At 36.8% G+C, this 14021-nt stretch overlaps 1 protein-coding gene across 1 annotated transcript in view; it reads right to left on the reverse strand.

The window, feature by feature from the left end:
* Positions 1-11080: 11080 nt before the first annotated feature.
* The window catches only part of LOC136875419 (heat shock protein 83), a 77914-nt gene continuing 74973 nt past the window's right edge, over positions 11081-14021 (reverse strand). Inside the window, exon 4 of the mRNA XM_067148978.2 lies at positions 11081-13041. Within this exon, the coding sequence (XP_067005079.1) occupies positions 11121-13041 (1921 nt within the window). The 3' untranslated portion in view covers positions 11081-11120. The remainder of the gene's footprint in view (positions 13042-14021) is intronic.

Below are 14021 nucleotides of genomic sequence, written 5' to 3' on the forward strand. Positions count from 1 at the left end.
ATCTTTATTAAGAGCCCCTGCTGGTGTAGAAGTATTTAATACATCTATTAGGATGTTTAATTCCCTTGTGAACATTTCTGTCGGTTCACTGTCTTCAAATCCCTCCAAGTTTATCTGTCTAAAGAACTTTATGCCATTTGCAACAGAATTACTAAATAACTGAAAATCAAGTCTCGCATTCATGCGCTGAAATGAAGTGGGATCTATATGTGTAGACGTCAGCTTGTGACAAACTTTCAAACCTGCAAATTTATGGCAGTTATCCATTTCAAAATTTGTCGATAGAATTTAAAGTCCACAACATCATTTTTGTAATAGACTTGCCTTTTGTCGTGAAAATTATTTCTGATGCACTTAATTCTTTGTACAGCATCTGAAAAGGCCCAAAGTCTCCTACTAGAATCAAAAGAATTAGAAATAGAGCACAGACCTTCCCTTCTTTTCCATTTATTCCTAAACATTTCCACACCTTTTTATTAGACTGACTTCCATCTGGGGTGAAACCTAAAATTCTGGCACCAATTTGCTCCAGTTGTAAGAGCACCTGGATTAAAATTTGTGACAAAATATCACCAGGTGTGGAATTTCGGCTTGCATACACAGCATCCGGTTGAACCCAATTATGCAATAGGGTTTATGTTTCTCGTGTTCTTGGGTGTGTTCTCCTAAATTTACGAATCCATCAACTTTTTATGAGTTGGTGTTAAACTGAACCTCTTCTCTCAGTTTTACTTCGTCACATATGAGAATTCCTGTGCAATTGTTTTCGCTCTTCTCTTCACAGAAATAGTTCTCAATAGCACTAATGGCATGGGTGTTCATCCCGTAAGGGCACTTAAGACCTTTAACTAATTTTCGCAGGTGAGCCGCCGAAGGAAGGGGAAGCATGTCATGCCTTAAACAGTCTATAGCCCTTAGGTGATTTAATTTTAAATAAGAGACTATCTAAAAGGAATTCATTAACATATCTCATCCCTTTCTTATTTCTTAGCCGACATTATTTTTAACATGGTGTTTGATAATCATATTTTGCCTTCTGCTTAATGTCGGCTCACTTGAATAATTTGGCTGTAATTTGGAATCTCTAAGTTATTTCTCTAGCAACAATATCTTAGCATTAACTGTTTTCAATTTATTACAGATAGTCATTATATTACGTCCCTGTCTTTTTAGTTTGCTTCTTGGTGAACTTATTGTCTTTTTAGCTGTGTATGAATCTATTTCATTTCTTTTAGCACTCTCAGAAAAAGCATCGAAATTTAATTCGCGGTGAGGCCTGTGTGATTTGTTTCTTGAACCTTCCTCCATCTTCGGAGGCTGTCTTTTACGGGGTGATTTTTGTTTGTTTAATTGTTTTGAGAGATACTATGTGCAAATTGGGGGATATATGAGGGACAGCACCAGTTTTCAGTTTCCATCTGTCTCTAGGAATTTCTACCTGTTTGCATTGTATTACAAATGAATCTGATTTAACAATAATTTCATCAGAAAAATGTGAATCCCACACATAGCACTTATCAGAAAGCTTTTTGTCCTTTCTGGAAATCACTTTCTCCTATTTTGAAAATTCTGCTTCATTTTTAGGTGGTTTGAAGAAGTGTTTACCTTTCGTAATTTTGTAGCCAGACTTACATCCTGGAATGAAGCAAGTAGGCATTTTTCCTCGTCGGTATTTTTGTTTTATAAACTCAGCACTATATTTGCACTAAATAAAAGAACACCATCACCAAATCACATGCTCTTCACTTTCACTGAACAATAATGCATGACAATTAAGTTTTTGCCTTCACAGAACGACACTACCGAATATAACCATATTACAACTACAGATACCAATTCTCAGATAGCAACGGTGCTGCCCCTAGCAGACGATTCATCACAGTCTTTATACTAGCCAATAGGGAACAACTTTAGAGCTCGCACTTTCTCTTCTACTCGTTATGGTTTGGGTTTGCACACATCATAGGGCCATCATGAAACCCTTACAGTGCCAAGGAGTGCAATCACACTCTTCCTGCAGTCACGTTCTTCTCTCTAATGTCTTAATAGACACTAATTACTGAGTATTGTTCAGGTATGGGAGAGAAAGCTGGTTGATGTAGGATAATAAAGGCACCCCTTACGACAGGCAGGGGATACCATGGGTGTTATTCTACCACCTCCACCCACAAGGGGAAGTTGGGAATAAATTTCTGGATGGTTGATGTGTGATTCAGTATCACATTATTGTTTGGGTTTCTCCTGCTACCGTGAAGCAAAGAGCATTGTTGGTAGGAAAATATAAAGAACATGGATTAGCATTTCTTGTCACTACGTTTTGTTGTTTGGGGTTTATCAGTGCTTGAACCTGGTGTATGTTTATTGAAGTGTCGCTACGAAGGGCATGAAAATGAAAGACTTCCTAGGCCTCCATATGTAATACTGTCAGGGTCGGAAAACAACAAGCGTGTACCAAGGGAGGCCGGATAGTATAGGTGAAAGTGAGGAGCCTGGCACAAGCGGAAGCAATGCCAGAACTCACCAAGGGCCCTGTGGTCGCCAAACCACACTCTCAAATCGACAGCCCTTGGGGCCCCTTTTATTTGCCTCTTACGACAGGCAGGGAATACCGTGGGTGTTATTCTACCCCCTCCCCCACAGGGAAATCTATTAAGACTAATCAGAGGAAAAAAATGGAAGGGATCCGACATTTGGATAAAGACAAAGAAAGACAAGGGCTAAGAAGGGTGTGAAAATGAGACTCCCTAGGCCTCAAATGCTCTAATACCATCAAGGTTGGAAAAGAACAAGAGTTGATCAAGGAAGGTTGGATTGGATAAATGAATGTGAGGAGCCTGGCACAAGTGAAAACAATGTCAGCACCCGGCTATGGGTCCCGTGGTCACCAACCTTTGCTTCTAAGTCAAGAACCCCTGGGGCCCCTTTTGATCACCTCTTATAACAGGCAGGGGATACCGTGGATGTTATTCTACCGTCCCCGCCCAAAGGGGGCTGGAACATTTGACTCTCGATTCATCCCATGGTTCTCAAATATGTTCTCAAGGAACAAATTCCACCTGATTCTGAAATTCTTTCATCTTGTGAATGATGATTTGTTGTTTCCCCCAGCTACCAGGAGTAAAAATCTAAAAAAAAAAAAACCATCGAGTTTTGCTCTTGTCTACGCATGAAAAACATTAATTAGTAAATATTCAAGATAAACTTAAATAATATAACTAAGTGGTCCACCTATTCAATACAATATGTAATTTATTATATTTAGTACATGTTTCGTCCCCTAAGGGACATTATCAGCTGAATTAACATTAATATATCAGAAATACGAAATAAATATTATTAAAATTAGAAAGACACATTAAAATATTGATGTATGGTTATGACATTTAAAATGAGATCTTAGAAATTTTGTTAAAATTTTAAGTCATATGATAGATAAGACTGTTAAATTGTCCATTATACTCTTGATGATATTCTTGGAAAATACCAGTTGTGCTTTATAAAATCTTAAATGATCAATTGTTGTAAATAGCACACTTGATTTGTATCTCTTGATGAAAGATTTGTTAAATCTTTGATATGCATTCCTTAGATAGTATAATATATTGAATGCTTTAGAATTTAATGTCAACTCGGGGCCGTAGTGGCGAAGTTCTTTGTATATAATGGATATAATTTTATTCCTTATTATTGGCCCCGATGTGCGGAGAAGGACTCTCTTCTACTGAGGTAAGTGCGCATCTGCTTTAAAACAAGTACTGGTAGTTACTACGCTGAGCGGGGAGTGTGGAGGGGAAGTAGGAGAGTGTGTCCTAAGGTGAACGACCTGAAGTTTATCTTGAATATTTACTAATTGATTATAGTCAATACGGGATTAGTATTACTTAAAATGAAGCTCTTAAAGCTTATCACTTGTAATGAAAAACATTACAGATGTGCTCGCTTCAATCCTCTTGTGGATCACACCAACAGTTTGTTCAGACACCATTACATTCCCTTTCTTCGTAGACAAGTCACTTGCTGGAAAAAAATGTCATTCCTCTTTGTTTCCAGTATCTTCCAAACAAGCAAAAAATCACAAATTAGGGATAAAGGTGGAGATTATTGTTTTAAGAGGAAGTACAACTAGGCAACCATCCTCTATATAACACTAATCAGAGAGGAAAAAATGGAAGGGATCCGACACTTCCAAAAATGAAGGTATCGTCCAAAGGAAGACAAGGGCAACGAAAGGCGTGAAAATGAAGAGTGAGATATTGTGAGTGGTATCTTGCATCATTGAATGACTGTTTATTCGACCCACAGCTTGTGTTCTTTTCAGATGAGGGCTGGTTTCATCTTAATGGTCGTGTGAACAATCATAACTCTCGCTATTGGCGTGCAGAAAATTGTAATGGTGTTTATGATGTCTCTCATTATGATAGGAAGATTGGTGTTTGGTGTGCTTTTAGTGCAATATACGAATAATTGGGCCTGTTTTTTAGAGATGACAGTAAATGCTGAGAGGTACCAAGATGACATTTTGACACCGTTCTTCCATCAGTTAACGGAAGAAACAAAATCGCGTGGGTGGTTTCAACAAGATTCAGCCCCTGCTCATACAACAGAAGATTCCCTTCTTACAATCTCGGAAGTGTTTGCAGACAGTAAGATCAGTGCTGGTCTATTTCCCCCCTGTTCTCCAGGTCAAACAGTGTGTAATTTTTGCTTGTGGGGTAAACTGAAAGAAAAAGTGTATTGAGCAAATCATCACACATTAGAGGAACTGAAAGAAAACATTACGAATGAAATCAAAAACATTACAGTGGCAGACCTCACTCGCGTCAGCCAGAATGTGGTTACCAGATACAATGCCTGTATAACCCAGGATGAACGACCCTTCCAGCATCTTTTATAAGTTTGTATACACGCATAAAGCAGGGCGGCCGCGTGTGACATAAGTTCGGCTGAGGCAGCTGCCGTAGCGCAGAGTACAAACACTGCGCGTTCGGTTGAGTTTATATGAGAGACCCTAAATGCTCACACACAGTTGCCAGAAGTTTCTTTAATGAATTCCACAGAGCTATACAAAGCACTGCAAGCAATCTAAACAAAACAATGCAGGCCATGATCGTATGGACCCGCTAGGTGTTAATATTATATTGGGGAACTTTAACAAGATGCATAGCTCTTCAGTATCAGAAAATTGAAGAAGGAAATTGGTCGTACCAAATACTTGAACTGTGTGACTTACAAACAAATCCTTTTCTCAACAACAGAGAGGAGACCAATTTCTTCAAGCTTCTGTTTGAAACTCAATTTACTCAACTCCGTTATTTTGGACTTAGAAGTGTGAAATAAACTTCAGGATAGCACTTCTGCAAGTACGTGTACATTTTCAGTATATTTAAATTAGCTGAAAGATACCAGGGTTTTTTTTATCTACCACAAGGGCTATAGTGGGAAACATACTATGGGAAGCTACGGATATGCTCGTCTATAGTTTATATTATCTTTTCTAATTTACCTCTTGGTCTATTGTTGTGTCTGCCACACTGATCCTTCAGGTTTTTGTTAGCAGTTAGAAGTTCCCCAATTCGCCAAATGCTTTTCACATTTACTCCCATGAAGACTTGCAAATGCTTCCTGATAGACAATATTCCACCAGACTTAATCTCGAACAAACAAATATATCGCTGTCTATTGAACCTTTGTGTTGTTTTTTAATCTTCAAATAAAACAGAGTATGCTAATCTCGTAATGAAAGTTTGCTTTCGTACTTCTTGTCCTTTTATTTTTATGCCATTTTATATCACTCATTTTTAATTAACCCTTGTAAGTATGTGTCTTGACAGTTTTGTCACCAATTTTGTTAAAGTTTGTCAACAATGCCTCTGTGGCATCAAGTAGTGATATAGTTGAACATTGCTGCTTGTACCTATAACATAAATTAAAATATGACCTATAAAATAACTTAAAGTAGTATGTGAAACATTTTGTTTCAAATAGCATACAACAAAATGAGTTTTCTGTGATCTGTAAACACTGCATTTTAAAAGAACATACACTCTCTACTGTTATGATACATGGCCTAGACATGCCTGCAGTTTGTGCCAAGCTGTCTTGCAGGATCAATATTTTCAGCTGTGTTAACATACCGGTATTCCTTCCCTTCTGATCTTATAAGCTTCCCATTATTTTCTTCTGCATCCCCTCTTTTCTTCTTTCCTTGGAGTGGATTTCTTCATCATCCATACCAGCAATTTCTTTTAAATTTATAAAACTTGTCATAAACAACGCAATATACTTAATGGAGGGAATATTACGAAACAATTTGAATATCATCATTGCCAGGACAAAACCTCCTATGTGATATGTGACATTATGAAGAGCAAGAATGCCTTGACAATATTCACACAATATTGCTCCTTAGATGACAGAACCTTACTGACCAAAGTTCTAAGCTAAAATATTTCACATAGGAGGTTTTGTCCCGGTAGCGACGATATACATATGCAAGACACAAGTTAGCCAATCAATTTCTAAATGAATATACTAAATGTTTCAGTAATACTAATCCAATCAGGCATGTAACAAATGCTATGCAGGCCCGCCTGCAAAAATTAAACTTCAGGCCCCCTCAAATAAAATGTAGAACCTATGAATAAAACCAAACTCCATTGCGCAACAGCCCCGAAGGGCCATGGCCTACCAAACGACAGGAAACCTATTAATCTATCTATATGTATATAAAATAACTTGTCCTGATTGACTGACTGACTGATTCATCATCGCAGAGCCAAAACTACTGGACGTAAAGAAAGGAAATTATGGGGATATATTCATATTAAGATGTAGGTGCTCGCTAAGAGAGGATTTTTGGATATTCCTTCGCTAAGGGGGTGAAAAGAGGGGTGAAATTTTAAAATGAGTGTGTCTATGTCTCGAAAGTTTAAAAGTTTACAGATGTAAAAATCGGTATTTAGAATCTTCTTTAAAAATAAGGAAACACGTATTTTTTTGTTTTCAGAAATTCCCAATAGGAGGGGTGAAAAGGGGTGAAAATGGGGAAAATGGGTTGAATGCCCTTAATCAGGATACCAGTACTTATATCTCAGAAACTGAAGATATTACAGACCTGAAAATTGGTACTTTTGATCTCTTTTAAAAACAAAGAAACACGTATTTTTTTTTGTTTTTGGAAAATCCAATTAATGGGAGGGTGAAAAGGGGGTGAATTTTTAAAATGCGTGAATCTATATCTCCAAACTTTTAAAGTTTGCAGATGTAAAAACTGGTATTTAGAATCTTCATTAAACATAAAGAAACACGTATTTTTTGTTTTCGGAAAATCGCAATAGGAGGGGTGAAAAAGGGGTTGAATGCCTTTGATGAGGCTACTTATATTTCAGAAACTGAAGATATTACAGACCTGAAAATTGGTGTTTGGGATCTCCTTTAAAAATAAAGAAACACATATTTTTTTGTTTTTGGAAAATCAAATTAATGGGGGGGGTTAAAAGGGGGTGATTTTTTAAAAATGTGTGTATCTATATCTCAAAACTGTTACAGTTTATAGATGTAAAAATTGGTATTTAGAATCTCCTTTAAAAATAAAGAAACACGTATTCTTTTTTTTCCGGAAAATCCCAATAGGGAGGGTGTAAAAGGGTGAATAATGGGTTGAATGCCTTTAATGAGGCTACTTATATTTCAGAACCTGAAGATATTACAGACCTGAAAATTGGTATTTGGGATCTACTTTAAATGTAAAGAAACACGTATTTTTTCGTTTTTGGAAAATCCAAATATTGAGTTGTGAAAAGGGGGGTGAATTTTTTAAAATGAATGTATCTACATCTTAAAACTTTAAAATTTACAGATGTAAAATTTGATAGTTAGAATCTCCTCTAAAAATAAAGGGACACGTATTTTTTTGTTTCCTGTAAATCCCAATAGGAGGGGTGTAAAAGGGTGAAAAATGGGTTGAATGCCTTTAATGAGGATACATATATCTCAGAAACGGAAGATATTACAGAACTGAAAATTTGTATATGGGATCTCCTTTAAAAATAAAGAAACACGTATTTTTTTAGTTTTTGGAAAATCCTATTAATGGCGGTTAAACAGAAGTGACAAATTGGGGTGAATTTTTTGAAAGATTATCTTGGAAACGTAAAATGTTACAGACGTAAAAAGTGGGTGTTTGGAATCTCCTGTAAATGTAAAGAAACATAGGTGATTTGTTTTTGGAAACTCCACTTAAGGGGAACCCAAAAGGGGTGAAATTTTAAAATGAGAATTTTTACAGTATATCTAAAAAACTTAACATGTTACAGAAGTGAAAAATGGTATTTTTATCTCTATTAAACATAAAGAAACGTGTATTTTTAATTTTCTGAAATACCACTCGGGTGGAGGGGGGGAGGGGTGAAAGTGACTGAAAATGGTGTCGAATTCTTTTATTTAGGCTACTGATATCTTAAAAATGAAGATGTTACAGACGTGAAATTTGATATTTGCAATCTGCTTTAAAAATAAAGAAACACGTATTCTCGGAAAATCCAATGAAACGGGGGGAGGGGGGTGAAAGAATTGAAAAATTAATTGACTTTAATTGTATGAGAATATATACATCTAATAAAAACTAAAGTTGTTACAGACGTGAAAATTCGTATTTGGATCTCCCTTAAAAACAAAGAAAAACGCGTTTTGGGGGGAAAACCATCTTGGGGGGCGGGAGTGTAAAGGAGTTGAATTCCTTTCATGAGGACACATAAATCAAAAAGTGAAGAAGTTAGAGTCGTGATAATTGGTATTTAGAAGATCCTTCACTATTAAAGAAACAAGTATTTTTTGCGGGAAAATTCACTTGGGGGGGGGGGGGAGTAGTTTGAAATGAAGTGACAAAAGTAAATTATATTTATGGGGATACTTATATCTCAAAACTGAAGGTAATAGACGTGAACATTGGTGTTTGGAATCTCCCTTAATCATAAAGAAACACGCCTTCTTTTAATTATTTGGGGGGGTGGGGGGGAGGGTTGGCAATAAAAACTAACAGCGGTGGGATGTAAAAGGAGGTGAGACCAATTGATTTTACTGTTCTTAATGTACTTATAAGGATCCTCCGTTGCTCAGCCGGCAGCGCGCCGGCCTCTCACAGTTGGGTTCCGTGGTTCAAATCCCGGTCACTCCATGTGACATTCGTGCTGGACAAAACGGAGGCAGAACAGGCTTTTCTCCGGATACTCCAGTTTTCCCTGTCATCATTCATCCCAGCAACACATAATAGTAATAATAATAATAAGAAGAAGAATAACATTAATAATAATAATGTTCCGGACCGTCGTCAAATGTGCGGACCGCACTGGAAACGGCTCCTGGATGGGTAATGACTAAGAATGCAGCCGGCCGCGGGTTCAGTGCCGCCAAGACTCCCAATAAGACACCACGCCGGATCTCCTGAAGGATTTTATCCAGATTAAAAATGATTGTAGGAATATACGGTATGGCAAAGATTTATGGACCTAACTGACCGGGAAGAATACCTGAGCCTAGCCCGGGAAGTACGAAATCGATTGCTGGAAAGGAAGATTGTAAAATGGGAGGAAATGTGCCGTAATCTAATAGCAAACGAGTCAGATCGGGAATTTTGGTGGATTCTCGTTGAAAACGTGTCAGATCGCGAATTTCGGCGGATTATATATCTAAAACAATAAACATGCAGTTATAAATTTCAGTATAATACCGTAGCGAAGCACGGGTACCATGCTAGTAACTAATACAAATTCAATCACAGCAGGAAGAAGTAATGCAATACATTGTCATTTTATGCTAACAAAGGGATTATTTATTATTGTAAGATTTTAAAGAAAAATATTTAATGGGTCTTATAATTGTATGCAAGCTTAGAGTTGATGTCATCCTGGTCAGAACATCCAAATGTTGTCATCAGCCCATCAATAACATAAGAGTGAAATTAAATTACCAATCTCCATTCCCCGACAGGCTTATAGGATGTGTGCACATGGGACAATCGGTCTCTGATAAGCCTTCCAGAAATAATATGAACCCATACTCTGCATATATGAATGAGTCATGCACTCAAATGCTTATTACTTAGGAAATGCATAGATTGATATATAGATATTGTATTATGCTCTCACATGGTTATGCAAAGTGCAGTGCTGGTGTTTACTTGACTCACCTAATTTGTCAAGTATAAATTAAAATCAACCAGAATTACATATTATTTTATACAATATATATAAATTATTTTGTGCGAGGAGTTTGCAGGGCCCCTTAAAGGCCCGGGCCCACCTGCATTGCAGACCATCCAGGCCCTAACGTTACGCCCCTGAACCCAACTATTATTATCTATGGTATTAAGTTCAAAAACGACCCAATTACAAAATCATGTAGTTTAATACTGGGTCAGTGGGGTCCTTCTAGGAATATTTGGGATTTTTAGACACAATTTACACAGTGTACTGAATGGAATGTTAGGTTGTTCTTTTCATATGCTCATCCATGTTAAGAACACAGAATGAACATAAAGTGAATATTGGAAAACATGTCATTTGGACCCATCTTGAAATACCCTATTCAGTTTTAAAACACCGGTATGGCTGTTTCACATACTGTAGTTTAGAAAAAAAAATGGGAAAATTGAAAGGTCATTAACTTCAAAACTGGTTAGTATATTCATCCAAGATTTGGGGAGTTTGTTTATAGTGATCATAGTGTACAGTATACCAAATTTCATTACAATATGAAATGATGAAGCAGAATTTCATTAAAAATTGTGTTGATTTGATATGGAATTACACATTCTATATTTTTTGGGCTAGAACATTTCTCTAGAAAAGTAAAGCAGCATACTTCAATATAAGACTAGAATGTATTATTCCACTGTAACTTAGTTTAATTACAAAATATAAACCAAACGTTGATGGCTGTTTAGGCCAGCAACACAACAGTTACTATAAAACTGAAAAATGGAAGAAACTCAAAGGAAAATGAAAGATTTTATTTCAGATTGGATAAATATTGAATATTACAAGTTTCCAAAGACATTTAATACGAATAAGGATGACAGGAATCTCAGCCTTCATGGTAAGAAACCAGGAGCTTTGGTAGCATCAATCTACTTCTTCCATTCGTGATGCATCTTCTCCATCTGCTTCCATAGTTGTCAATTCGGAATCCCCCTTTCCTTCTTCAGTACCTGTAGGATCATCATCGTCAATACCAAGACCCAACTTGATCATTCGGTAAATACGAGATGCATGAACCTGAGGATCTTCTAATGTGAAACCAGAAGACAGAAGAGCAGTTTCAAAAAGTAACATTACTAGGTCTTTCACAGCTTTGTCATGCTTATCTGCTTCAGCCTTTTGACGTAGGGTTTCCATTATGGGATGGTCTGGGTTAATTTCCAAGTGTTTCTTGGCTGCCATGTAACCCATGGTTGAAGTATCCCTAAGAGCCTGGGCTTTCATAATTCGCTCCATGTTTGCAGTCCATCCATATTGAGACGTTACAATACAACAAGGGGATTCTACAAGTCTGTTGCTAACTACAACCTTCTCAACCTTTTTATCCAGAATATCTTTCATAACTTTGCATAAGCTCTCAAAGCGAGCCCTATCTTCTTCACGCTTCTTCTTCTCTTCCTCATCTTCAGGTAATTCTAAGCCTTCTTTTGTAACAGACACTAGCTGTTTGCCATCATACTCTTTCAGCTGCTGAACTACATACTCATCAATTGGTTCAGTCATGTAGACTACTTCAAACCCTCGCTTCTTAACCCTTTCAACAAAAGAAGAATTAGCCACCTGTTCCTTGTTCTCACCTGTAATATAGTAAATGTGTTTCTGGTTTTCCTTCATACGACCAACATAATCTTTCAAAGAGCACATCTCATCGCCCGAGGCTGAAGTATGATAACGCAATAATTCCGAGAGTTTCTTCCTATTTGTACTGTCTTCATGAATTCCCAATTTTAAGTTTTTGCTGAACTGCTCATAGAATTTCTTGTAGCTATCTTTATCTTCTGAAAGTTCCTCAAAAAGCTCTAGGCATTTCTTGACCAGATTCTTGCGAATAACTTTCAGAATTTTGTTTTGTTGCAACATTTCTCGAGAAATATTGAGAGGAAGATCTTCACTGTCTACCACACCTTTAATAAAGTTCAGATATTCTGGGATCAAATCCTCACAGTTATCCATAATAAAAACACGTCGCACATATAATTTGATATTATTTTTTTTCTTTCTGTTTTCAAACAAATCAAATGGAGCTCTGCGAGGAACAAACAGCAAAGCTCTAAACTCCAACTGTCCCTCCACTGAAAAGTGCTTCACTGCCAAGTGATCTTCCCAGTCATTTGTAAGAGATTTGTAGAATTCCCCATATTCCTCCTGGCTGATATCATCAGGGTTACGAGTCCAGATAGGCTTGGTCTTGTTAAGTTCTTCATCTTCTGTATATTTCTCCTTAACAGTGCGCTTCTTTTTCTTCTTATCTTTCCCTTCTTCCTCATCCTCTTCACCTACATCTTCTATTTTTGGTTTGGATTCATCATCTTCTTCTTCCTTTTCTTTTTCTTTATCCTTTTCCATTTCTTCCTCTGCTTCTGCCTCCTCATCACTTACCTCCTTGTCTCTCTCTTTCTCCACTAGAAGCTTGATGGGATAGCCAATGAATTGAGAATGCTTCTTCACAATTTCTTTAATCTTCCTTTCTTCCAAGAATTCCATCTGATCTTCCTTAACATGTAACACAATCTTCGTACCACGACCAAGAGGTTCTCCTGAATCAGGCCTGATGGTAAATGAACCTCCAGCTGATGATGACCACATATACTGTTCATCATCATTGTGCTTGGATGATACTGTTACTTTGTCAGCAACCAGGTAGGCTGAATAGAAACCAACACCAAACTGACCAATCATGGATATGTCAGCACCAGCCTGAAGAGCTTCCATAAATGCTTTTGTTCCTGATTTGGCAATTGTTCCCAAGTTATTCACAAGATCTGCTTTTGTCATGCCAATGCCACTGGAAAGAAAAATTAGAGACTGTAAGTGGCATAATTTGCAAGAGTACAGTATAATAATAACACCTCCCTCTGCTCTACAAACATTTTAGGACACAAATGAAGAAAGTTTTTAGTTTCCACAAATTTGTTAATTTGCTGTTCACGAAAACCATGTGCCACAATTTCAAAAGTTTTGAATATGATTAGAAATTGCCCCTAAATAGGCTGTTGTTTAAGGCCTGAGCAGTCTTGGGAAGAATGTCTGGCCTTATCATACTGCATAGACAATAAATTTGTATAAAAAATTAATAGACAAAGCATTGCCAATATAAAATAATTATGAAGATGTCTGATGTGGAGGCTAGCCTCTCTTCATAGATTTTTTGTGATCAACAATATGGTAACATTAGGTCTGTACTTTAATATATTCTGCCTTTCCCTTGTCATGAATATTGACCAAGGAGTAAAATTCAGTTCAGTTTACTCCATTGTTATAAATTCCTCCTTTAAAGATATCCAGTATGATAATAACAATTGACCAGTCATCAAGGACTTTGCCTCTGCCTGCAAATTAGCCACATTAAGAGAAAGTAATCTGAAAGAAAAAAACATTGAATTTGACACAGAAACTTACTTAAAATAATTACAACCTAGTACAAAATCCCAAAAGACATTGAGATGCCACAGAACTCATCACACATAACATAAATGTCATAATTAACCTATACATCAACATACATTTCAGAAACATTAGGCATACCAAGAATACCCTAGATCAGGGCCTCTCAAACGCCCAAAATCTATAATCTATTAGCTTCATAGTCCGTATTCACTATTCTAAAAAATACGTAAGGCATTCATGTTTATTTTAATGGCATTATTGTTTAATTTTAATTTTAGGAGTATTTATTCTGTACAGTCGCTCTTAAGCAGGTTCTTCAACAGCTGAAGATAACCTATTTACAGGTCGAAACCGGTACTGTCCTTTTATGTAAATAAT

The sequence above is a fragment of the Anabrus simplex genome, chromosome 1 (assembly GCF_040414725.1).
Source record: "Anabrus simplex isolate iqAnaSimp1 chromosome 1, ASM4041472v1, whole genome shotgun sequence".
In the NCBI taxonomy this organism is placed as follows: Eukaryota; Metazoa; Arthropoda; class Insecta; order Orthoptera; family Tettigoniidae; genus Anabrus; species Anabrus simplex.